At 51.1% G+C, this 27,904-nt stretch overlaps 1 protein-coding gene across 1 annotated transcript; it reads left to right on the top strand.

Annotated features, from left to right (window-relative positions):
* Positions 1-17,336: 17,336 nt before the first annotated feature.
* Positions 17,337-17,944, top strand: LOC136503239 (uncharacterized). Its single transcript, XM_066498382.1, has 2 exons — positions 17,337-17,544; positions 17,766-17,944. The coding sequence occupies exons 1-2, from the start codon at positions 17,337-17,339 to the stop codon at positions 17,942-17,944; spliced, it is 387 nt and encodes a 128-aa protein (XP_066354479.1).
* Positions 17,945-27,904: the final 9,960 nt, after the last annotated feature.

Here is a 27,904-nt window from a genome sequence, read left to right as displayed (position 1 = left end):
CCACCGAGCCCCCAGGTGGTGCCTCTAGCTGCGGCGGAGGAGGACGAGGTGGAGGAGATCGAGCATGAAGAACCTCAATCCCAATCTGTGCGAATCCTCTACAAGCACGGCGACGAGGTGGTAGTTGTCGAGGAGGAGGACACCACCAGGGAGATGAGGAGACTGAAGTCTGCCCTTGCCGGAGTGGTGAAACAAACCGAGGTCAATGCAGCACATGAAGTGCTCGCCTTTGACATTAGAGATCAGAGTTCGTCATTGTCATTGTGCGTTTGCAGGGGATAACTTGGACTGCCGAGCAGTGGCACCAGCTGATCAAGAGGATGGAGCCCCTCACCGAAGAGAACGATAAACTTAAAGAGGCAATGAAGCTAATGGAGAGAAACATCCAAATGGTCTAGCACGAGCAAGACCTTGCTGAGTCCAATGCACGGGACCTGGAGTACCAGAAGGGCGTCCTATCCGAGCATCTGGTGGTTGTATCCAAACAGCTACATCGCAAGTCTGAGCAGCTGGCGAGTGCTTCCACACAACTGGAGCAGAAGTTTGAGTAGCTCAGGAGCGTATCCGAGTAGAAAGCAGGTACGGTATATCAGCGAATGTGCTTTGGAATGCTGTAATAGCTGTATCTTTGGTGGTGACTGTTGTTTGTAGAGCAACACGCAGAGCTCAGCCAGCTGCGCCAAGCCCTCAAGCAACTCCAAGAGGAGAAGGCGAAGGAGACGGGGCGAGTAGATAAACTGGCCGAGGAGCTGAATGGTGAGTACTTCCTGGTCGGAGTTACTTGCGGAGTAATTTTCTTGCCTGATGGAACCTTGTAATGCTTGTAGACTACCGTCGGAGGATCAATGCGCAGTTTGATGTGCTGGAGCAGGAGGCCAGGACCCAGAGGGAAAAGTTTGATGTAGTAGTCACCAAACTTAAACCGGTCCTCGACTGCGTCAACCTAGAGGCGGCTCCTCAGCCCGTTGGCAGGCCACCACGTTCGAACACCGTCATCAAAAGGTGCAAGGCGGTGTGGGAGAACTTCAAGAGCTTCAACCACGATGACATTGTTACCGCCATTACTCAAGCCCTTGCGGTGGTCCGGTCCCACTATCTAGCCATTGACCTTCAAGCGATAGGGGCCGGATTCGCTGAAGGGATCGGCAAGGCGGAGCAACACCAGCTAGAGGACGAGGTGGAGGACGTGGCGAAGAAGCTGGCCGATGACCTAGACCTATTTGGCGAGATGGACTGTGATGGTGGAGCTCAGTGACCTGCTCGGAGAAAGAGATCTATAACATCTGGAGAGGGTAGTTAGAGCGCGTGAGAGCGTAGAAAACATTTATGTATTTGTATAAATGTATAAAGTGCATGTTTATGCAGCTTGCTCGTATTTATGGCAAAAATCGTTGTAGTAATAATCCTAACGCAATTATACGTAGTATAAGTAGCGCTCGAGCAGTTAGTTCATCACTGAGCTTGTTGGCCTTAGCTAGCCCATAGTCCATAACGCCAAGCGCGGAGCCCATGCACGTGTAGGAGGAACAGGCGTCACCAAAGAACCGCAGCCGACCACCCATAACGCAGAGCGTGGAGCCCGTAGCACGTGTATGGAGAGATCGGAGACTGGGTCTTCTCCATAGAGCACAGAGCGGAACATGTGCTGCTCGGCGGTTGGCGAAATAACTTGGAGATAAATGTAGTATAAGTGGCATTCGTGCAGTGAGTTCTTTACTGAGCTCTCGGCCTTGGCTAGCCCATTGTCCATAACGTCGAGCGCGGAGCCCGTGCATGTGTAGGAGGAACAGGCATGACCAAGGAACCGCAGCCGACCACCCATAACGCAGAGCGCGGAGCCCGTAGCACGTGTAGGGAGAGATCAAAGACTGGGTCTTTTCCATAGAGAACAGAACAGAACATGGGCTGCTTGGTGTTCGGCGAAACGTTTCAGAGATATGGAGAAATGTGGTCAGCAAGTTGGAGGAAACTATTCGGCGAAATACGTTGGAGATTTGGAGAAACATGTTCGGCGATTTGGAGAAACTTGTTTGGTGAAAGCATTGACGATTTGGAGAAATGTGTTTGGTGATTTGGAGAAACTTGTTCAGCGAAAGCGTTGGCGATTTGGAGAAATTGTGTTCGGCAATTTGGAGAAAACCATTCAGCAAAACACATTGGTGATTTGGAGAAACATGTTCGGTGATTTGGAGAAAATCATTCGGCGAAATATGTTGGCGATCGTGGTCGGCGATGTTATGGCAATTTTGTATTGGAGTTCGTTATGGAGTAGCTTAGAGCTCGGCGATCATAAGTGGAGAACAAAATATAGTGGAGAAGTAATGGAGACAAATTATGGAGACCAAAACTTTATTCATCATAAAGTGGCGAGTACATATCTGAAGCGTTTCAAGGATAGAAATGTATGAGGTGCTCGATGTGCCATGAGTTGGGGACATCAATTCCGTCTAAGTCACATAGGCGATAAGACCCTGGTCGGGTAACCTCTTTGACGACATAAGGCCCTTCCCATGGGGAGGAGAGCTTGTGCATCCCTTCAGTTTTTTGTTTTCTGCAGAGAACGAGGTCGCCGATAGCAAATGAATGACCTTTGATGTTGTGGTTGTAGTACCTCTGCAAGGCTTCTAGATACTTGGTTGTACGGACATAAGTGATTAGGTGTTCTTCCTTGGCCCTATCGACATCCTCTGTCTGAACAGCTGCGGCTTGCTCTTCATCATAATTTTCCAACCTAGGTGCTCGGAAGGCAATATCCGCTGGTAATATGGCTTCTGAGCCATAAAACAAGAAATATGGAGACACACCGGTGCTGTGACTAGCTTGAGTGCGCAGTCCCCAGACTACAGCTGGTAGCTCCTTGAGCCATCTGCCTGGATGCTTTTTTTCTTTCTGATATAGCCTCTTTTTGAGGGCATCAAGGATCATGTCGTTCGCTTGTTCGACCTGGCTGTTGGCTCTAGGATGGGCAACGGAGACATATTTGACGGAGATGCAATGGTCTTCACAGAAGTCCCAAAAATGATGGCCAGTAAACATAGTTCCAAGGTCGGTGATGATGCTGTTCGGGAGACTGAATCTATGGATGATATCTTCGAAGAGCTCGACTGCTTTCTTTGCAGTAGCCGAGACAAGCGGTTTATACTCAATCCACTTGGAGAACTTGTCGATGGCGATGTATACGTACCAGAAACCACCAGGCGCTGGCTTGAAAGGCCCAATCATATCCAGCCCCCAGCATGCAAAGGGCTAGGAAGTTGGGATGGTCTGCAGCTCTTGTACTGACACGTGTATTTGCTTGGCAAAAAATTGACATCCTTCACAACATCGGATGAGGTCTTCTGCATCGGAGATGGCCATGGGCCAGTAAAAACTAGCTCAAAAAGCTTTGCTGACCAGTGTTCTCAAGGCCACGTGGTTGCCGCAGGAACCAGAGTGAATTTTGAGAAGTAGCTTCACTCCGTCTTCTTAGGTGATGCATTTTTGCAGTATCCCTTCCTTGACACTTTTCCTCATCAATTTGCCATCCACCAGCACGTAATGCTTGCTTCGACAAATTAGGCATTTGATTTTAGTTTTATCGGCGGGTACTTCGGTGCTAGAGAGGTACTTGATGAACTGTTCCCTCTAATCAATGGCTGATGAAGGTACCGTAAGTACCAGTTGCTCGGCGAGAGGAATTTCCTGAACTTCCTTATCTTCCTTAATGAATGGTGCTAGGAGATCTTGAACGAAACCCCCTGGTGGAATCACAGTGCGAGAGGAGTCTAACTTGGATAAGTGGTCGACGAGCTGATTTTGATCACGTACCACGTGGTGGTACTCGATACCCTAGAATTTCCCCTCAAGCTTCCTGATTTCGGCATAGTATGCATCCATCTTCTCACTGGAGTAGGACCAGTCTTTGTTGAGCTGGTTGATGACCAGCGCGAAGTCCCCGTATACCATGATGCATCTAACGCCGAGCTCAATGGCTATACGGAGTCTGTGGAGACATGGTTCATATTCGGCGGCGTTGTTGGAGGCCGAAAAGTGTATCCGGAAAACGTATCAGAGTTTATCCTTGGTCGGTGTGATAAACAGGATGCCCGCACCAACACTATTGATGTTAAGGGCGTCGTCAAAGTACATTACCCAGTGCTCGGGGCAAGTAGCGACGATGGGCTCTTGGATCTCGGTCCACTCGGCGACGAAGTCAGTGAGCGCCTAAGACTTGATGGTAGGCCTGCTTCTGAATTCGATGGAGTAAGTGCCAAGCTCAACCGCCCAATTGATGATGCGGCCGTTGGCCTCTTTGTTGCGGAGAATGTCCCCTAGAGGGAACTCAGTGACTACGGTGATCTTGTAGTACTCGAAGTAGTGGCGGAGCTTGCGTGACATAATGAGGATGGCGTATAGCAGCTTCTGGACTTGAGGATAACGAGTCTTGGGCTCATTAAGGACCTCACTGATGAAGTAGACCAGACGTTGCACCTTATAGCCATGCCCGGCCTCCTCGCGTTCGACCACATTGGTTGTGCTGACGACGCGAGTGGTAGCGGCGATGTAGATCAGGAGAGTTTCGTCTGGCCATGGCGTCGTCATGGTCGAAGGCTTTGTTAGGAACATCTTGAGCTACTTGAAAGCCATGTCTGCCTCCTCCGACTAGGAAAAGCGCTCGGAGGCCTTGAGGAGTTTGAAGAATGGTAGACCTTTTTCATCGAGGCATAATATGAAGCAGCTTAAAGTAGCAATGCAACCTGTAAGCTTCTGTATATCCTTGATGCATGTTGGCTGTTTCATGTTAGTGATGGTGAAGACCTTGTCAGGGTTGGGCTCGATGCCACATGCACTGATGATGTAGCCCAGCAGTATACCGGATGGAACTCCAAAGATACACTTTGAAGGGTTCAACTTCCATCGGTACCTTTTCAGATTGGTGAAGGTTTCTTCAAGGTCGATGATAAGATCATCGGTGATCTTGGATTTGATGACCACATCATTGATGTAAGCTTCGACATTGCGACCGATTTGTTGATCGAGGCACATCTGGATGGCCCTTTGATAAGTCACCCCGGCATTTTTGAGTCCGAAGGACATGGTGGTGTAGCAGTACGCCCCAAAAGGCGTGATGAACGATGTCTTGATCTGGTCTTCTTCCTTAAGGGAGATCTGATGATAGCCGGAGTAATAATCAAGGAAGGAGAGCAGTTCATAGCCAGCAGTGGAGTCTACAACCTCATCTATCCGAGGCAGACCAAAGTGGTCTTTAGGGCAGTGTTTGTTAAGATCAGTGTAATCAACACGCATTCTCCATTCTTTATTCTTTTTTTGAATGAGAACAAGGTTTGCTAACCACTTAGGATGATACACTTCTTTTATGAATCTAGTAGCTAGGAGCTATTTTATTTCTACCCTAATAGCCACCTTCTTGTCTGGCATGAATCGGCGGAGTTTCTACTTGATCGGTTTGACGCTCAGCGAGACATTCAAGGAGTGCTCGATCTTCTCCCGTGGTACCCTCGACATGTCTGCAGGTTTCCAAGCAAACACGTCGGCATTGGCATGTAGGAAGGAGACGAGCGCGCTTTCCTATTTGGGGTCAAGGTGAGCCCAATCTTCATTGTCTTAGAGGGGTCGTCAAGGCCGAGGCCGACCTCCTTGGTTTCCTTAGACTTGGCGTAGGCATGAGGAGGCTCCAGCGATGGGATCTCCAGGTCGTCGGTGGGCACTGTCTTAGCATCGATGACCACACTGGCCATCTGGATGGAGAGGTCGGTGGCTTTGGCGAGGGCGTGACTCTCTATCTCGCAGGCGTAGGCGATGGAGAGGTTGGCCCGTAGGGCCAGGACCCCTGCAGGAGAAGGCATCTTTAGCACTAGATGGGCATAGTGCGATACGGCCATGAACTTGGCCAGAGCTGGCTAACCAAGTATGGCATGGTAGGCGGTGTTGAAGTCGGTGACGTAGAAGTTAATATGCTCGACGCGGTAGTTGCTTGCCGTGCCGAACTATACTAGTAGGGTGATCTCTCCAAGTGGTTTGGATGCCCTACCAGGTACCACACCCTAGATGGAGGAGTCTGAGGGTGTGAGATCTGTTTTCCTGAGGCCCAACTCCTTTAGGGCTCCGGCAAAGAGGAGATTCAGAGCGCTCCCACCGTCGACGAGCACTTTTCTGAAAACCACCTTCTGGATGGTTGCATCGAGGACGAGGGGGAAACGCCCTATGTAGGGGATGTCCTCCCATTGGTCGGCCCTGCTGAAGGTGATGGGGACCTCAGACCATGGGCAAAAGCTAGGGTTGGTAGTGGCATCTTCTGTATTGATGGCAGCACCCGCCAGGCGGCGAGCTTCCGTTCTCTTCTGCTGTTGGTGGAGGCGAGGCCCCCAAAGATGGTGGCGACCACCTTGTCATGATCCTAGAAGGCATTGTTATTTCCCCTAGGTGGTCGGCGGCCTCTGGCTCCATTGTTGCTATCGTCGTCCAACTTCTTGTCCTAGAACTCCTTAGCCAAGTCGAGACAATCCTTCATCTTATGCTTGGCGTTCTTGTGGAGGGGGCACGTGCCATCGAGGATCTTCTTGTACTGCTCATTCATAGTTGCGCTTAGCGCGAGGTTCGTTGATGGCAGCAACAATGTGGTCTGGCCAGTGCTGGTGATTTTGACCAGACTTGGGTCCTTCTGGCCAGTCACGGCCGCTGTCACGATGGTAACTGCGGTCATCATAGCGGCGGTCGTTGTGGCATCGGTCATCAGGGCGGTCATCATAGCGGCGTGCTGGGCAATGAGTGCCCGCATCCTCGTTGAAGCACACCTCAGCTTCCTCGGCATTGGCGTACTAGTTGGTGGTCGTGATCATCTCGCCAATCCCTGTTGGCGGCTTGCGGTTGAACATGGAGCGAAGCTCACAGTGATGGAACCCTCAGATGAAGGCGGTGATGACCTCAGCTTCCATGATGTTGGGAATAGAATTCCTCATCTTGGAAAAGTGTTAGATGTAGCTGTGGAGGAGCCTGGATGGCTTCTGGTTGATGCAGTTGAGATCATGCTTGGTGCCCGGCCGAGTACACGTAGCCATATAATTATCGGTGAAGACTTTTTTTAGCTCTTCCTAGGATTCGATGGAGTCCAGGGCAAGGCTTGTGAACCAGTTTATGACAGTTGGCGTGAGCATGACAGGAAGATAGTTCACCATGACACTAGTGTCTCCTCCGGTGGCACGGACAGTAGTGGCATAAGCCTGTAACCACTGTGTTGGATTCATCCTCCACTCGTAGGGCTCGACCCCAGTGATTTTGAAACCATGAGGCCACTAAAGTGTTCGGAGCACCCTCGTGAATGTTGGGGGCCCTTCGGGGTTGTGGTTGGTGTCTGGATCCACAGCGTTGCCGGCGTTGATCAGCTCGAGAGCTGAGTCCGGGTTCCCGTACTCTTGGTTGTACTCCTAGCGGTGGCGTACTTCTTCTTCACGGCGACCGAAGCGATGTTCGTCATGCATCTCAAAGATTGTTGAGGTGCACTTGGACATCCTGGTCGACCTCCTGGTCGTGTTGGCGGTGATGTTCGATGCGATTGCCCCTAGGTCCACCCTGGAAGGGTTGCCTATCATCGCGGTGCTGGTTGGTGAAGCGACTTGGGCAGTGATTGGTTCTTGTGGTGACTAATCGGTGAATCGAAGTTGTGGAGTATGAAGATCTCTGATCCTAGCGGATCTCATTGACCTGACAATGTGCCGCTTTAAGCATGGCGTTGACCTTGGCAACCTCGGGTGTCTATGGGAGCCGGGCGAGCTCGTTGGTGGCCACCGCCAGATTGGTGCTTGGGGTCTTGTAGACGCCGTGGCCATCAACATGAACAAACTCGTTGTCGAGGTTATGTTGGAGTGGCCTTCCTTGTGAGTCAAGTTGGTGCTCAGCCATCGCGAGAGCAATCTCGTTTGCTCGGTGCTGCGCACGGTTGACGTTTCGATTCTCACGGGCGGTGCGTTCCTCCTCGGTTTCGCCATTCCGAGGGGGGCTGTCGACGCTGATGTTGGAGATTGTGCCGCCATGGAACGGAGGTGGAAGAAGTAGTTCGGTGCTAGTTTCGGTGACGGTCTCCGTAGAGCCCTAGGACTCAGAGTCCGGATTCTCCTCTGGGATGGTTTGGAGGGATGCTCTAGGACGTCGGCCGACGTGCAGCATGTTGACGGCAGGCGGGATCTGGTTGACGAGAGGATGGATATCTCCAACCTGGTCGATGAATTTGCCCCTTAGGGCATCTTGGTAAGTGGTGGCGGCGTTGGTGAACCCAAAAGGTAGGGCTGCAACCCTTGGAGTCTCCTGGGCAGCCTCCGATAGATCTAGATCGGAGGGTGGTTGGCGTTGAATGAGAGTGTCCAGAGCCGATTCGGTGATGGAGAGGCAATCGGCGAGCTTCAGACCAACCCGATCGATGGATGCGATCAGATCATCATTGTTGATATGCTTCCTCCGGTAGCGAGGAAGCGGGCGGCGAGTCATCGATGAAGGCGACCTCGAAGGTGGTTCTGAGATCGGATCTATAGTCGCATATGTGGGGGTGATCGGCGCAGAATTGATCTGCACCGTCTCAAGGAGCTCTCTGACTCTGTCAGCATTGATGATCCATGAGATCCATCCGACCGTGAAGATTTGGCCGGGCTGCGGGAGGGACGAAGAGGCTGTGGAAAAAACCATCTTGTTTGATAAGGAAACAGCACGCACACCCCTAACTGGCGCGCCAACAGTCGATAGAATATCGTCGACGGTCCTCCGAGGGTTGTCCGACGAAGGTAGATTGATCGGCAGAGAAGCGTGTGATCAAGAACAAGAAGGCAACAGAGACACACGAGTTAGACAGGTTCAGTCCATCAGTATGACGTAATACCCTACTCTTGTATTCTGCTGGATTGTATTAGCTATCATATGATATTGTGTGAGTTTGGAAGGGGTCCCTGCCCACCTTATATAGTCCGGGGGCAGGGTTACAAGTCGATTAGATCTGAGAGATAACCAGAAAGTAATAACAGATTACAAGAATCTTGGGATCATATGTATCCTAACAGATCTCGTAGTATCTTCAGGATATCTTCACGGTGTCTTGCGGGAGGTGCCGAGCAGAGTCGTGCCCCATAAGGCTTTGTCTTGTGGGCTGGGCCGCCCCTGGGGGCGCAGCCCATGTGGTCTGCCGTGGGTATCCGGGGTCGTACCCCCCCACATATTTGGTCAAAGTTAAAATTGTTTGACTTCTTGAAAAATGAGAATGACACTTATTTTGGAAAATAGGAAGTATATATCATACATGTATCCATAAACATAAATATTTATTTCATTATACCAGAGTCATCGATCAAGCAAGTATACATCAAGCAAAGCATATATCTACATAAAAGTAGTGAATAATCTCACGCATGATGAACCAACACATGTCAACACATATATTTCTGATCTCTTTATCTTCGAGAGACCTATCAGTTGGGTTGCATAGCTTGCATGAATAGATATATGTGCCATAATTGCGTGCGCTAGTGGGACACCGATGTGGATGGCTTGCACATTGAGATTGACTTATAGTGGGGTTTAGGATTATAAGATATATATATATATATATATATATATATATATATATATATATATATATATATATATATATATATATATATATATATATATATATATATAGATATAGATATAGATATAGATATATAGAAACATAAAATATAGAATATATAGAATATAGATATAGATATAGATTCAAGATTCTAGCATGCATATCGCAGATGGTTCATTTATGTAGCCATTTACTTCATTTTGACATATAAATACTTGACGTCTTATACAATGGCATCTTACTATTATTAATTAGATGTCCGAATGAAGACACCACATTAATTCTCAACAAAGACGCTAGAAAAAAGATAAATCCAAAAAATTCTCATAATAACTAGAAACATCTCACTTTAATTTGGAAGACTCTAATCATCATCACTGATAATAGTCTTTGATCTATTGAAATTTATAAAAATATTATCCACCTAAATGAAAATATATAAAGTAATCCTAATTTTGTATCTAAATTACTCACCTCAGCCATTACAAAAGATAATTCAAAATTACCCCTAAATTTGTATTTAAATTACCAACACCTGCTATTATGAAAACATTCCAAAATAAACATCTAAATTTGCATCTAAATTACTCACCTTTGTCATTATGAAATATAATTTAAAATAACCAACTAGCATTGCATCTAAATTGTCCACTTATGGTATTATGAAAGATAATTTCAAATACCCCTAATGATTTTATAAATTACCCACTTTTGTTATTATGAAATATAATGAAAAATAACCTCCTAAATTTGTATCCAGCCTACCGATATGTCATTATGAAAGATAATATAAAATATTAAATTTATATCTGTATCTACCTAAGTCGTTATAAAAAAACAAAAATATCACTCAAATCTACATGTTGATACTAATATATGTTATTACAGAAAATAAATCAATATCCATAAAGTATGGTACATATATATTTCTAAATTGCAGACTTCTACAACTGTAAAACTAAATATCCATAATGCTATGTTTGACTGTGTATATCAAGTAAACATATATCCATTACGATAAATATTTATTTTAGTAGCATATGAAGCATGGAAAAATGTTTAGTTGACAAACCTCATATCAATAACACTAACAATTTGCTTTAATTTATATTAATACTCCATGATAATAAATTTCATATGTTATTATTTTAAATAAGTTTATACATTTTGACTGAAACATTAAGTAATACAATATTGATAACAAATTCTTTAGTACTTGTCGGGGACCAAATACTAGGGTACCCGAAGAGGAAGAGCTAATCAACGTCAAAGGTGATTCATCCGAACAGACAAGAGCGCGACTACACCTCTCGCCGCATCGTCCGACCTCCGAGGGTTGGCTCCGCCTCGTCCGACCCCCGAGGGCTGGCTCTGCTTCGTTCGACCCCTGAGGGTTGGCTCTGCCTCGTCCGACCTCCGAGGGCCAGCTCTGCCTCGTTCGACCCCTGAGGGTTGGCTCTGCCTCGTCCGACCCTCGAGGGCCAGCTCTGCCTCATCCGATCCTGAGGGTTGGCTCCGCCTAGTCCGACCCCAAGGGTCGGATCAGCCTCGGCCGACGTCGGAGGGCTAGCTCTGCCTCGCCCGACGTCCGAGGGCTGGCTCCGCCTCGTTCGACCCTTGAGGGTCGATTCCGCATCGTCCAACCCTCGAGGGCTGGCTCCGCCTCGTCTGACCCCTGAGGGCTGGCTCCACCTCGCCCGACGTCTAAGGGCTGGCTCCGCCTCACTCGATGTCCGAGGGCTGGCTTTGCCTCACCCAACATCAGAGGGCTAGCTCAGCCTCGCCCGACGTCTAAGGGTTGGCTCTGCCTTGTCTGACCTTCGAGGGCTGGTTCCATCTCGTCTGACCCCCGAGGGCTGGCTCTGCCTCATCCGACCCCTGAGGGTTGGCTCCACCTCGTCCGACCCCCAAGGGCTGGCTCCACCTCGCCCGATGTCTAAGGGCTGGCTCTGCCTCACCTGACGTCTGAGGGCTGGCTTTGCCTCGCCTGACGTCTGAGGGTTGCTCCACCTTGTTCGACCCTCGAGGGCTGGCTTCGCCTCGCCCAACGTCTAAGGGTTGGCTCCTCCTCGCCCGACATCCAAGTTCTGGCTCTGCCTCACTCGATGTCTGAGGGCTGGCTCTGCCTCGCCCGATCCCTCAAGCACGGATCCATTTGGAAGCTCACGACAACCACTACGGTCTAGAGGGTGTAACCCAAGGTAAAACCACTAGCACCATGTAGGGAGCAGTCATGCCCTAGCATGACCCATCCCCATGACTTGTCATTCTAGGGGACTCACATCGCCCATCGTGACGGACATGTGGTCGCTATGTTGCCCACTCCCTATATGACCACTGGCCAGCACGCTGGATCGCCGCACTGTCTGCCCGGACAGAGCGGGACATTATGACCCGCTGACAAGCACCAGGGCATGGCAGTGTCAGTGGATAGGTGCCCGGCATGGGGCTATCCCTGTCGCCGACTACCATGTCAGTGAATCACCGCACCATCCACCGGGATGGAGCGGACGTTACGACCCACCGCACCGTCCGACGTGGGGCTGTCCCTATCGCCGACTGCCATGTCAGTGAATCACCACACCGGGGTGTGGCAGTGTCAGCGGATAGGCGCTCGGCATGGGGCTGTGCCTGACGCCGCCTGCCATGTTAGTGGGGCCCACATGGAGGAAAAGAAAGGCCGACAACCCTGTAGGACTCCCTCCGCTTCTCTTCCCCTATCTTCTTCCATTTGTAACCTATGCTTTCCCTTGGCCTACAAAAGGGAAAGCAGGGCATCCCACTAAGGGATATTGATTCACAGCATCACATATCACACTACACCACAACAAAACCACTAGTCTCGAACCTCGAGCATGTAGCTGAGCAGCAACCGAGCTTTCAGTGCCCAAGTTCTGGCTCTGCCTCGCCCGATGTCTGAGGGATGGCTCTGCCTCGCCTGATCCCTCGAGCATGGATCCTTTTGGGAGCTCACGACAACCACTACGGTCTAGAGGGTGTAACCCAAGGTAAAACCACTGGCACCGTGTATGGAGCAGTCATGCCCCAGCATGACCCATCCCCATGACATGTCATTCTAGGGGACTCACATCGCCCACTGTGACGCACACGTGGTTGCTATGTCGCCCACTCCCTGTACGACCACTGGCCAGCACGCTGGATCGCCGCACCGTTCGCCAGGACGGAGCGGGACATTATGACCCGCTAACAAGCGCCAGGGCATGGCAGTGTCAGTGGATAGGCGCCCGGCATGGGGCTATCCCTGTCGCCGACTACCATGTCAGTGAATCACCGCACCATCCACCGGGATGGAGCGGACGTTACGACCCACCGCACCGTCCGACATGGGGCTGTCCCTATCGCCGACTGCCATGTCAGTGAATCACCACACCGGGGTGTGGCAGTGTCAGCGGATAGGCGCTCGGCATGGGGCTATGCCTGACGCCACCTGCCATGTTAGTGGGGCCCACATGGAGGAAAAGAAAGGCCGACAACCCTGTAGGACTCCCTCCGCTTCTCTTCCCCTATCTTCTTCCATTTGTAACCTATGCTTTGCCTTGGCCTATAAAAGGGAAAGCAGGGCATCCCACTAAGGGATATTGATTCACAGCATCACATATCACACTACACCACAACAAAACCACTAGTCTCGAACCTCGAGCTTGTAGCTGAGCAGCAACCGAGCTCTCAGTGCCCAAGTTCTGGCTCTGCCTCGCCCGATGTCTGAGGGATGGCTCTGCCTCGCCCGATCCCTCGAGCACGGATCCTTTTGGGAGCTCACAACAACCACTACGGTCTAGAGGGTGTAACCCAAGGTAAAACCACTGGCACCGTGTATGGAGCAGTCATGCCCTAGCATGACCCATCCCCATGACATGTCATTCTAGGGGACTCACATCGCCCACTATGACGCACACGTGGTCGCTATGTCGCCCACTCCCTGTACGACCACTGACCAGCACGCTAGATCGCCGCACCGTTCGCCAGGACGGAGCGGGACATTATGACCCGCTAACAAGCGCCAGGGCATGGCAGTGTCAGTGGATAGGCGCCCGGCATGGGGCTATCCCTGTCGCCAACTACCATGTCAGTGAATCACCACACCATCCACCGGGATGGAGCGGATGTTACGACCCACCGCACCGTCCGACGTGGGGCTGTCCCTATGACCGACTGCCATGTCAGTGAATCACCACACCGGGGTGTGGCAGTGTCAGCGGACAGGCGCTCGGCATGGGGCTATGCCTGACGCCGCCTGCCATGTTAGTGGGGCCCACATGGAGGAAAAGAAAGGCCGACAACCCTGTAGGACTCCCTCCGCTTCTCTTCCCCTATCTTCTTCCATTTGTAACCTATGCTTTCCCTTGGCCTATAAAAGGGAAAGCAGGGCATCCCACTAAGGGATATTGATTCACAGCATCACATATCACACTACACCACAACAAAACCACTAGTCTCGAACCTCGAGCATGTAGCTGAGCAGCAACTGAGCTCTCAGTGCCCAAGTTCTGGCTCTGCCTCTCCCGATGTCTGAGGGATGGCTCTGCCTCGCCCGATCCCTCGAGCACGGATCCTTTTGGGAGCTCACGACAACCACCACGGTCTAGAGGGTGTAACCCAAGGTAAAACCACTGGCACCGTGTATGGAGCAGTCATGCCCTAGCATGACCCGTCCCCATGACATGTCATTCTAGGGGACTCACATCGCCCACTGTGACGCACACGTGGTCGCTATGTCGCCCACTCCCTGTACGACCACTGGCCACCACGCTGGATCGCCGCACCGTTCGCCAGGACGGAGCGGGACATTATGACCCGCTAACAAGCGCTAGGGCATGGCAGTGTCAGTGGATAGGCGCCCGGCATGGGGCTATCCCTATCGCCGACTACCATGTCATTGAATCACCGCACCATCCACCGGGACGGAGCGGACGTTACGACCCACCGCACTGTCCGACGTGGGGCTGTCCCTATCGCCGACTGCCATGTCAGTGAATCACCACACCGGGGTGTGGCAGTGTCAGCGGACAGGCGCTCGGCATGGGGCTGTGCCTGACGCCGCCTGCCATGTTAGTGGGGCCCGCATGGAGCAAAAGAAAGGCCAGTAACCCTATAGGACTCCCTCCGCTTCTCTTCCCCTATCTTCTTCCATTTGTAACCTGTGCTTTCCCTTGGCCTATAAAAGGGAAAGCAGGGCATCCCACTAAGGGATATGGATTCACAGCATCGCATATCACACTACACCACAACAGAACCACTAGTCTCAAACCTCGAGCATGTAGCTGAGCAGCAACCGAGCTCTCAGTGCCCATTCGACCTTTCCATCAGAGACTTGGGACCTATCCCTCTCTCGCCCGTTTGTAACCCCTACCACGAACTTATCAGTGCTAATAACATGAGCTGCAACCATGAACTGGACATAGGGACATTCTGCCCAAACCAGTATAAACCTTGTGTCTTCTTAGCACACCATCCGGGTCAGAAGCGCAATAATACAAAGTTACTCGTTGGTGTTTACTCAAAACACCGATAGTTGGTGCACCAGGTAGGGGATTTTGCACGTCCTGATGTTCATAATCAGGCCACAGATGGCTAATCACGACATCAGCTAGGTCTCGGGCACACACGTGTGCTTTGGGGACCTAGACTTCGTCGTCATGGTGGAGGGAGAGCTAGCGCGGGCGCCCGTCGTTGCTAAACCCTTCCAGCCCACTGGCCTCGATGCGATCACCGAGGTGATCGAGGAGCTATGGCTGCATGCACTGGAGGTCCATGCCCCGAGAAGCAGCCATCCCCTTGACTTTGACTAAGGGAGGCTTGAGTGCTAGCTCGGTGTCTTCCTAGGACCCCAGCCGTCCCGGGAGGACCTGCGCCGCCTCACCTTATCGTTCGCAACGTCATGGCGTAGCTCACCGGAGGGGAGTCACTCTCACTGGAACGCCTCATCCAGAGCGCCCCGGTAGTGCTCCCATTTGGCCTCCGCAATGCCATAGAGACAGTTAGCCACCTTATGGCAGAACGCATGATTCCATCTCCCGCGAACATCGAGTTCGTGGGAGTGATCGAGCACATCATGGAATCTTTCCACGACCTCCTTGCAGAGGAGCTAGAATTGCCCTCTGGCTTTGACTCCAGAAGGGGGAGCCATCACCCCTCTCATGAATGCTTCATGATAGGTACCCCCAAGGGACACATTGAAAGCATTCCCAAGGAGGAGGCAACCCTGACAAATGACCTCAGCGACGAGGCCGAGGGGGAGACAACGGCCCTACCATGCATGCCGATGGAGCAGTTGAAAGCCTGACAACGAGAGCTCGAGGAAGCGTGACTCTAGCTTGAGCAGGAACACGCGGAGCTCGATCAGGAGATCGAGCGCCATAGAGATGGCGGGCGCGCACGCACCATGGCCTGCGATGTGAACCGAAGGATCATCGCAGACAATGAAACCCTCCCTCACTTCGCCCAAGAGAGCTAGAACATCGCCACTGCTATAGCCTTGCTCCATGGTCTTCTAGAGGCTACAACGCTCGAGGATCACCGAGCCCACCACGAGATTCACATGCTGCTTGAATGTGTGGCGGCGCAGCAGGCCGAGTGCTCGTTGTCTCGGTGACGTGAGCTCGATGCTAGCCAATGCATGCCCTTAGAACATCCCGATAGGGACACATCGGTCCACCAGGCACCACAAGGCAATAGGCAGCGCTCCACGGTCCTGGTGCATCAGCGTCTCGATCGCAACCGTAACGCACGTGACACCCTCAACGCCCGTAGGCGTACCTACGATGACCCAAGAGAGGGATCTAGCCATGGCTATCACCCTTGTTGTGGTGGGCGCTACAACAATGGAGAGGACCGAAGATCAAGTCCTAGCCTGTCAGGGCCTTAGGCCTTTGGTCAACACATCCTTAACGCTGCCTTCCCACCAAGGTACCAACCACCAACCAACATCCCAAAGTACTCTAGGGAAACAAACCCCGGACTATGGCTCAAGGATTATTGGCTTGCCTGCCAAGCCGGTGGTGTGGATAATGACGATTTCATTATCCACAACCTTCCATTGTTCTTGGCCGATTCGGCACGAACGTGGTTGGAACACCATCCGTCCAATAGAATCCAAAGTTGGGCGGACCTGAAGGAGATCTTTGTGGGAAACTTCCAGGGCACATACAAGCACCCTAGGAACCCCTAGGACCTCAAGAACTGCCGATAGAAGGCCGGTGAAACCCTCCATGGGTACATTCGACATTTCTCTTGGTAGTGCAATGAGCTACCTAACATCACTGATGCCGACGTTATAGGTGCTTTCTTGTCTGGGACCACCTACGAGTCCCTAGTTCACAAGCTAGGACACAAGGGCCCACAAACCACCAAGGAACTCCTCGATATCGCCACTAGCCACGCCTTAGGTGAAGAAGTGGTCAGAGCAATCTTCGACCACCTCAAGGGCAAGGTGAAGCAGGATGAGGATGCCAGCGAAGGCGCCTCCAATCGTCCCTCCAAGGATCCCGATCCGACCATGGATGACGTCAAGGGGAAGGAGGACAGCTTTCCAATGCTAGATGGTAGCCTCATGATCTTCGGAGGATCAGTGGCCTACGACTCCAAGCGCCGCTAGAAGGTCGCACACCGTGAGGTCTATACAACCAAACCGGCCACGCCTACCTTCCTCCGGTGGTCAGAGTCTGCCATAACCTTCGACCGAACCAACCACCCGGAGAGCATCCCACAACTAGGGAGATATCCGCTCATGGTCGACCCGATCGTTGGTACAAAGCAGCTCACCAAGGTACTGATGGATGGGGGCAGCGGCCTCAACATCATGTACGTCGAGATGCTCGACGCCATGGGCATCAATCGAGCGCGCATCCGGCCGACCGGAGCACCTTTCCATGTCATCATGCCTAGAAAGCAGGACATGCCACTTCGGCAGATCGATCTGCCTGTCACCTTTAGGGGTCTGTCTAACTATAGGATGGAGACCCTCACCTTTGAAGTGGTTAGGTTCCATGAAACCTACCATGCCATCCTAGGATGACATGCTACGTGAAGTTCATGGCTGTTCCCAACTACACCTACCTTAAGCTGAAGATGCTGGGCCCAGGCGGGGTCATCACCATTGGCACCTTCTTTTAGTTCACCTATGAGTGCGAAGTCAAGTGTTGCGATCATGCCACAGCAATCGTCGCCTCCACAGAGCTCACGGCCCTCAGGAAGGAGGTTGCCAAAGAAGCACCCGACACCAAGAGATCGACTAGGTCCTTTGAGCCAATAGAGGGCTCCAAGGAGGTCCCCATAGACCTTGGTAGCTCTGAGGGCAAAGTGGTGCACATTGGCACCACGCTCTCCTCCAAATAGGAAAGCGCGCTCGTCGTCTTCCTCCGCACCAACAAATACATCTTTGCGTGGAAGCCCTCGGATATGCCGAGCATTCCGAGGGAAGTCATCGAGCATGCCTTGAAGATCCACCCAGGCTCCAAACCGGTGAAACAACGCCTACGTTGCTTCGATGAGGGGAAACATCGGACCATCGGTAAGGAGATCGCAAAGCTTTTGGTAGTCGGATTCATCAAGGAAGTGTACCACCCTGAATGGTTAGCCAATCCCATTCTTGTGGGAAATGGAGGATGTGTGTTGACTACACGGGTCTCAATAAAAGCATGCCCAAAGGATCCATTTCCTTTACCACGCATAGACCAGATAGTTGACTCTACCTCGGGGTGTGAGACCCTCTGCTTCCTTGATGCGTACTCTAGGTACCATCAAATCATGATGAAAGAGTCTGACCAGCTCGTGACATCTTTCATCACCCCCTTCAGATTGTTTTGCTACATCACAATGTCGTTCGGTCTGAATAATGCTAGGGCCATGTACCAGCATTGCATGCTCAAGTGTTTCGGGGACCTCATCGGGTGGACCGTTGAGGCCTACATTGACGACATCATGGTCAAGTCCAAACAGCCTAACCACCTCGTAGCTGATCTTGAGCAGAGCTTCACAAAACTCTAAGCAAATGGCATCAAGCTCAATCCTGAGAAGTGTGTTTTTGGGGTCCTGAGGGGTATGCTGCTCGGCTTCATCGTCTCAGAGCGTGGCATCGAAGCCAACCCAAAAAAAAATTTAGCCATCACGAGGATGGGCCCAATTCAGATCATAAAGGGGGTACAGCAAGTTACAGGGTGCCTCACCGCGCTCAGCTGCTTCATCTCACACCTCGGCGAATGAGGTCTCCCCCCTTATCAGCTTCTGAAGAAGGCCGATCACTTTGAATGGACATCCGAGGCCCAGGAGGCACTTGACAAGGTCAAGCAGCTTCTGACGAAGGCCCCGATCCTAGTTCCTCCTACCGATGGAGAACCCCTTCTGCTCTACATAGCGGTCGCCACACAAGTGGTCAGCGCTGCCCTGGTAGTGGAGTGAGAAGAAGAGGTGCACACCCTCAAAGTATAGCGCCCCGTGTACTTCATTAGCGAGGTCCTATCTAGCTCTAAGACCCGCTACCCCAAATCTAGAAGCTCCTCTACGTCATCCTCATCACCAAGAGTAAGCTACGCCACTACTTCGAGTTAGATCCGGTGACAGTCGTGACATCCTTCCCCCTTGGCAAGATCGTCCAAAATCAGGATGCCATGGGAAGAACCGCGAAGTGGGTACTCGAGCTGATGGATCAGGGCATTTTGTATGCCTCTTGGATAGCCATCAAGTCCTAGGTGTTGGCTGATTTCATTGCGGAATGGACCGAGGTACAAATGCCACCAGCGGTCGTCGATCAAGAGTACTAAACGATGTACTTCGACGGATCACTAATGAAGAAGGGCGCCGACGTGGGCTGGTCTTCATGTCGCCCCTCGGGGTACGCATGAGGTAAATGGTTTGCCTCCATTTCCCCTCCTCCAACAATGTGGCTGAATATGAGGCACTCATCAACGGCCTACGCATTGCCATCGAGTTGGGCATCTGACTCCATGACGTTCGGGGAGATTCCCAGCATGTCATCGACCAAGTCATGAAGGAGTCAAGCTGCCATGACACCAAGATGGTTGCGTACTACCGAGAAGTCTGCCGGCTGGAGGACAAGTTTGATGGCCTTGAGCTCAACCACATCCCAAGGTGCCTCAATGTGGCAGCCGATGCGCTTGCGAAAGTGGCATTCTGCTGAGAGCTGGTGCCAATGGGTGTCTTCGCTAGTGACCGACACAAGCCCTCGGTTTGCTATGAGGAGTTGGAACAAGCCCGTGATAGTCCACCTAATCCAGGCTCAGGGGTTGACCAACTGTCGGCTCCGTCCAGCCCCGAGGTCATGGAGCTTGAAGAGGACCCAGCGACAGAGCCCGACGCTCTGGTCGATTGGAGGACACTCTACCTCGACTATCTCCTCCATGACACGCTGTCGACGGACAAGATGGAGGCTTGACAGCTCGCACGCCATGCCAAGTCTTTCATCCTTGTGGAGGGCGAAATCTATAAGCGAAGCCACACCGGGATCCTACAATGCTACATCCCCATCGAACAAGGGAAGCATTTGCTGAGCGATATCCATGGTGGGGTCTACGATCACCATGCCACACCTAGAACCTTGGTCGGAAACACGTTCCAACAAGGCTTCTACTGGCCCATTGCAGTAGCCAATGCTGAGCAGATCGTGCGCGCCTATGAAGGATGTCAATACTACGCTTGGCAAACTCACCTCTCAGCCGAAGCGCTCCAGACGATCCCCATCACATGGTTGTTTGTAGTCTAGGGGCTTGATCTGGTTGGACCTCTCAAGAGGGCACCCAGAGGTTACACCCACTTGCTTGCCACCATAGACAAGTTTATAAAGTGGATAGAAGCTCGGCCGATCTCCACGATCAAATTCGAGCAAGCCGTGCTGTTCTTCCTCGACATCATACATCGTTTTAGAGTCCCAAACTCCATCATCTTGGACAATGGCACACAGTTCACTGGAAAGAAGTTCCTTTGATTTTGTGATGAATACCACATCCGGGTCGATTGGCCGCCATCGCGCACCCCCGAACGAACGGACAGCTCGAGCGCACAAATGGCATGGTCCTACAGGGCCTCAAGGCTAGGATCTTCAACCAATTGAACAAGTTCGGCGCATGGTGGGTCACTGAGCTTCTGGTGGTACTCTGGAGCCTAAGGACAACCCCCAGTCGAGCCACCGACTACACACCCTTCTTCATGGTCTACGGTTCCGAGGCTATCCTCCCAACCGACCTCGACTATGGAGCACCAAGGATCAGGGCATATGATGAATAGGGAACCAAGGTGTCCCTCGAGGACACCATGGACTAGCTGGACAAAGCATGCGACATTGCCCTCCTCCGCTCAGCCAAGTATGAGCAGGCGCTACGACGATACCACAAAAGACGAGTGTGGGGTCGAGCCTTCAACATCGGGGACCTGGTCCTCAGCCTCGTCCAGAGCAACAAGGACCACCACAAACTCCCCCTGCTGTGGGAGGGACCATACGTAGTTGTAGAGGTGCTCCGTCTAGGCGCCTACAAGCTCAAGTCCATCGACGGCAAAGTCTTCAACAATGCCTGGAACATCGAGCAGCTATGTCGCTTTTACCCCTAATAAACGCATGCTTTCTATTATTAGTTTTGTTATCAAAACTCCCTGATCCTTCATGACATCCAACCCCAGCAGGTACAAGGGGTCGGGCTTCACTCAAGGGCTGGTATGAGTATATTTATCCTGCAAACATTGTCTATGCCTGCCCCCTTTTCTCATGTTAATGCCTAGGAGCTAGGTTTTTGGGAACAAGCTCTGAGCATAACTAGTCAAACTGCGAGAAACCTACGCCCCAGCGGCTACGGCGCCTTTGCTCACCAGCATGATCAAAGTTGTCTCACCCGCACTCTGAGCTTTTATGACCTTAATTACACTCATATCCGATGGAGGCTTTCTGAACCCATCACTCTTACCATCGAGGTAAAACTGGTGCTGTCGGGTTCATAAATCCGGGGTCCCTCGGGGACTGGCTTCCACGCTAGGGCTCGGCCCAGGAGGATGGTCTTTTTTCTTCTGGACTGGCCCGAGAGTCAAAATTCAACAGACCGGAGCACTCGCTTCAGGCCCTGGCCGCCTTCGGCCCACTTTCCGACCAGAGCACTAGCTCAGGCTCAGGCCAACTCCAACGGCCTCTCTGATCGGAACGCTAGCGTCAGGCCCTGGCCGCCTTCGCACGGCCTCCACTCAGAAAGCCTAACCTGAGGACCTTCTCCGACTCCGACCCCGTGTCTTCGACCGGGGTTCATAGAAAACCCTACCCATCACTATTCTCCGACTGGCGCGCCAGAACCGACTGGAGACATCCGACCGGGTACACCCACTCAAAAAGAACCAGAAGGCGTACGATGGAAGGCAAGACGGGGTTCGCAAGTCAAACCATGGCACCAGGGACCATACCCTATGGAACAGTACTTTACAAACCGCCCTGCCACAAACAGTATTGTAGGCGCAGACGTTTACCTCTATAGTATTGTAGGCGCCGGTCAAAACACCCGTACGGTAAGACCCCCCATGTGCCTCTTGGCATCAACAGTATTGTGGCTGCCGAAATTCACCGTATCAGGTGAACATGGCAAAGCCATGCCTCCAGTCGGCAAGACAACATTTTTGCAGGTACCGACGTCCTCTAGTCTTGAAGAAAGCAGCTCAACCTCCCACTTGTACCTGACGTTCTATAGTGACATCAACAGTATTGCAGGCGCCCACCATTATCCTGTCCCCGTCGGTGTGGGCAACAAGGCTTAGAAATGTCCGTACTCTCTCTCCCTTTCACTTGTAAAGCCATCCCCTTCTTCTATAAAAGGGGATGTGCTCCCTCCAAACACAGACAGTTAACCCAAGTCAACCTCTTCAAGTTCAGGTTCATTAGATCGATAGCTGGCAACCCCTCAAGCACACGCTAGGACACTTCATTCATAGCATAGCTCCTGTCGATCTTGGCCCTTCCGACTGGACCGACCGGACACCCCATCTCTCTCTCTCTCGTTTGTAACCCCACTATAGACTTTGAGCACCTGGGCTCGGGAATAAAGTCACTGACCGACCCACACTGGACATAGGGCACGTTGCCTGAACCAGTATAAATCCCATGTCATTGAGTGCTAGGCCACCTCTGATCACAACGTGCAGTAAAACTACAAATATTTACTAGTTGGTCACTTTCTGTACCGATAGTTGGCGCCATCCATGGGGAAGATGCTATATGTTCAACACTTTTTTGGTAATCAAAAGGCCCATTTCTCCACCACCCCCACTGTGGTGGGCTCAGGCGATACGATTCGCTTCGGCTCGATGGAATTTCCCGCACTCTCGCCCGCCGGGATGCGGGTTCCACCCGTCTTCGAGCCTTCCTCGGCCTTCCGCTTCGGAAGCCTAGACTTCGCCGCCGACCGTCTCGGCGTACTCCACCTCCGCGAGGAGACTTGTGACCCGGCACCCATCGGAGGGACGTCCTCCATCGACTCCAGGATGTGCGACTTCGACGGCGCGGCATCTGTGCTTCTATCTGAGCAAACTCTCTACTCAAACCCCGCTGTAAGTAATACACGTACTGTTACTTACTCTTCATTTACTATCCCTAGTCGAGCACCCGAAGAGACTGTGTCATCCACGCTGCAAACACCGCACGATTGGTTCCCCTATGGCCTCACGTCCTCTATGGATACGTACGCCTGGGGACTCCGAAGGGTTCTGCACCTTTCCCCCTCACATCTGAATTCGTGGGAGTGGCAAGCCACGCTCCTGCCGCTTCCCACGAACCCTTGGATGGTGAGGGTATGAGCAATTATTCTAGCGTCGGCGACGTGGCACCACGCCACCATTCGTCCCAGGAGTGCGCCATGGTGGACGCTCCGGGATAGCCGCCGGTGGTTGTGGAATCTACACAGACTCACACCCCTTCGGACCGGTGTGTGGAGGCCCTCGCGTCTACACAAGCGCACATTGAGGAATTGTGACAATGGCGGCAGAACCAGCCACTGCCTGTGCCGGCTCGGTCGGCCCAGCACGTCACGCCCCACGCACACGGCCTAGCGGGTGGCGCCTAGGGTCATGCCCGTCAGGTCAAACGTGACATCATGAACGAGGGAAACGATGTCCCACAATTCACTCGGGCTGGCCAGAATATTGCTGCTGCAGCGATGCTTCTACGTGGTGTTCCCAAGCCCGTCGACCCTCAGGAGCGGGCAGTCTACCAGAACCTCTGGGTTTTAGTAGAAGACGCCGCCGTCCAACAGGCAGAAAGCTCCGCGTCACGACTCTGACGTGCGCCCTCTCTCCCCACCAGGGAAACGAGGACACACCAGATGGATCGCTCCATTCGCTCGCCACTACAGCCGTCAGGACCAGCTTAGAGTGCGGTAGTCGTGCCACGGTCCGACCAGGCGCCTGCACCGCACCTACCATCAGTACACGAGTGGCCCGATCCACACCAGGACACCCGTAGCACCATTGGCAACCGACATTGGTCCCAACGTGATAACGCTATCCACCATACGGCGGCAGGTGCCACGAATCTTGGCCAAACCATCGAGGGAACCGGCAAAACGCGCCCCTGGCACAGTCACTGGCTGGACGACCAGAGCCCCAGCCCCTTGGGCCTAGGGCCTCAGGCCTTTAGCCAGCGGATCCGAAAAGCACCGTTCCTGTAGCGTTTCTGGCCACCCACCAACATCACCAAATACACTGGGGAGAGAAACCCAAGCATTTGGCTTGAAGACTTCTGGCTTGCCTGTCAGGCCAGAGGAGTGGATGATGACTTCTTCATCATTCAATATCTTCCCATTTGCGTGGGGGAACATGTTCGGGCATGGCTCGAATTCCTTCCGCACGATAGCATCCGCGACTGGGCGGACCTTAAGAGGGTCTTCGTCGGGAATTTCTAGGGGACGTACATCCGACCAGGGAACTCCTAGGACCTCACGAGTTGTCAGCAAGAGCCCAGTGAGTCCCAACAGGATTACATCCATAGGTTCTCCCAACGATGCAACTCCCTCCCTGACGTCATTGACATAGACGTGTGGCAGAACCTCCTAAATTATAGGACCCACATGCACTTGTCACTGTCCAACGACCTTTGACGACTATGCATATGTTCCTGGTAACTTAAGAAGTCTATCGGGTGTCCTCGGGGAACCCCGAATCATCCACGATTTCCGAGCAGGATCACATTACGGAGTCATTGCAGTATTACAACATTTATTCAAATATATACATCAGAGTAAAATAGTGGAAGTCTTACGATAACTTAGTTTACAAACCAGTTATTTCAAACCTTACAAACTAAGTTTGATAATTATTACAAACCATAGTAGTAGTGGAGTGGCATAATTAACATAAAAATAACACACAAAATAAGCATCCTGCCCATGGATCACACATTCACTTATCGTCATCGACCTGAACAACAGTCATGCAGTAGGGTCCAAAATAGACTTGCTCATGAGGCTCACCTACAACAAGGGTCAACGAACCCTGAGTACAAAAGTACTCAACAAGACTTAGCCGAAATAAAACTAAGAAGACTCAGAAATGCAGGCTCAGGGATTCAAGGTATGGCTTTAGCAATAATCAAAGTTCTTTTGCGTAAAAGCTCTTTAACAAAATTCTTTATCTCAACATGTAAAACTTTATAAGTACCACATATGAATCTGCCATGATCCATAATGAGATCATGAACTTCATATCAAACTCTTTCTCAAACCTTACTCAAGTTCCAGTTATTAACTACGATGATGAACAGTGAGTTGAGTTTCCATAACCGAGGAGCAACGACGATTCGAACCGATTACAAACCTAGCTGGGAATTCCAGACCACATGACATATGCAGGTCTCTGACCTACATATATCAACCTGCACTCAGATCCTCTAAAACAAGAATGGATCCGCGCCACCCGAGAATACAGTACTCCACCATTCCAGCTCATGGCCATGTGGGTACACGCTACTCTCGCCATCTCTCCACTCCCAGTGCGCGAGTAGCCATTCTCGTAATAGAATAGCCGAGTTAAGGCTTACCGGAGTATGTGGTTAGTACTACAAAGTCTCACCTCATGCAATTCAACAACGGACGGACCTTAATCGACACATGCAGAAAGAAGCCGCTCACAAGACCTCCATGTCTTGTGGCTCTCACACACCGAGTTCGCCCGGTCTAGATTTATTACTTCACATGCTCATATCTCATGATAACATAAGTAACCAAACGTAACCAAAGATCCATTTAAAAATTCGCATGTGACAGGTAATCACCCGGCTAAGCATGACTAAGCATAACTAGGCATTTACGAATTTAAAACTGGTAACAAGGTAGATATGGAAAAACAAGGTTGGTAATGCACCAATTAGGTTTCCACTTGACTCCTAATCAATTAATGCAGTATATAAAAGCAAAAGCGATAAAAATTATAAAACACAAGGTAGGTTTAAATGCATCCGGGGCTTGCCTTCGTTGACGGAAAAGTTAGGTTCCTGCGACGTTCCACAATTATCAGATCCGACCTCAACAAACAGATTAACCTCCTCTGCAACTTGATTAACTACCACGTGTTCACCTTCGTTCACTACATGTAGTAACAATGCCATGTTTAACATGATGCGGGATACGAAACATGATGCTCGATGATGGATGCAAAAATTAACAACTCGAATACAACTTTTCTTCGTGGTACAGTTGCAAGTCAAACTAACTAAACCTTTTTCGTAACACATACATCATTTGCCAAGGATCATTACCAACTAATGACCCAAGGTCATCACTCAATCAAAAATTCAAGAAAAACCTAAATCATTAAAGGTTACTATTTGCTTTTATGAATTAATTATTTAATTCAAAATTATGAAATAAATCAACTTATTCTAATTGAGCTCAAAATTTTAGTAAAGGTTCATCACATGATAAGTAAGTGGCAAAACAAATTTCATATTTTTTGGATAATTAATTAAGCCTAGAAAAATTATGGAAACTCATTTAGTAATTAATTAAGCAATTTTTATCACATTCAAAAAGTATAGAAAATCAACATTTCATATTTTTCTTAAATAATATACATCATATAGAGGTCACACAAAAATTTTCATAATTTTTGGAACTCTAAATAATTCTACACAAAAATAAAAAATCATATCACTATTCATTCAAATCTGAAAAACAGAAAATTCATTTTGAACGCTGAGTCACTGACAACCGACCCCACTTGTCATCTTCAACCTTCGGCGCTGACCACGGCAATGACGCGCTGACCAGCGATAACTCGCCGCTGGTGAGGTCCCCAGCCAAGGCGAACCAACAGAGCCAGGGGAGAAAACCGTAGATGAGCACCGTGCAGCCCTAGCCCGGTCTAGCAGACCGGGTCATCTCAACCTTCTCGTTCGATCCTGAACCTCTCGCCAAGCCCATAGAATCTCCATCAAGGGGAGACCAAAAGGCCACCTAGATTGGTCTCCAGAACGACCTAGGCATCTGTCAGGTTGCAGGTAAAGGAGTAGTGGAATGTCATAAGAGGGCTATGCCGACCCCGTCACGAACCATGGACCCAGATTGCACTCGATCACACCCGTTAGCGAACTCACCGAGCTAGTCATTCGAGCCCGAGCGATCGGGATAGGCGACGAAACTCAACCCCCTTGGTTTGTGAGGAACCAGATAGGGTAACGCACATAAACTCACGTCGACCCCTGCGAAGGCCCGATAGGGCTCGGGGGCTCAAGAAAAATGCCAAGGACGGCGACCTCGAACTCGCCAGATCCACGACTACGACTCGCCTGGTCCCCAGCATGCACCGACGCCAGGACCCGTGAGCACCGCCTCGTCTGATCTTTAACTAAACTAACAACGTCTTCGTAACGGCTTCGGACGGCTTCACTGCGCTCCAAAGAAACCCTGGGACCGCGACCCTAAACTCACGTTGACAGGATCGGTGACATCCGGCTACGGCTCTTGGGACTGTGACTCCAAAACTCACGTCGATAGGATCGGCGACATCCAGCTACGGCTCTTGGGACCGCGACTCCTAAACTCGCGTAACGACTTCAAACGGCTTCATTGCACTCCAATAAAACCTAGGACCACGACTCCTAAACTCACGTAATGACTTCCTGAACTAACTAAACTAACGCTCTCGATCCACGGCATGCACCGACGCCTAGGTCCATTCACAAAACTCCGCCTCACCCGATCCCGCGGCGCACATCGACGGCAAAAGATCAGTGAGCTCTGACACAACCGAACCGAGCTATCTCCACCAACAGCGCGCACCGACACTAGGGTCCATTCATGACTCTGACTCACCCGATCCCAT

This window comes from Miscanthus floridulus, chromosome 14 (assembly GCF_019320115.1).
Source record: "Miscanthus floridulus cultivar M001 chromosome 14, ASM1932011v1, whole genome shotgun sequence".
Lineage (NCBI taxonomy): Eukaryota > Viridiplantae > Streptophyta > Magnoliopsida > Poales > Poaceae > Miscanthus > Miscanthus floridulus.
The sequence above is the reverse complement of the archived record's forward strand: the minus strand, read 5'-3'. Positions and strand labels throughout refer to the sequence as shown.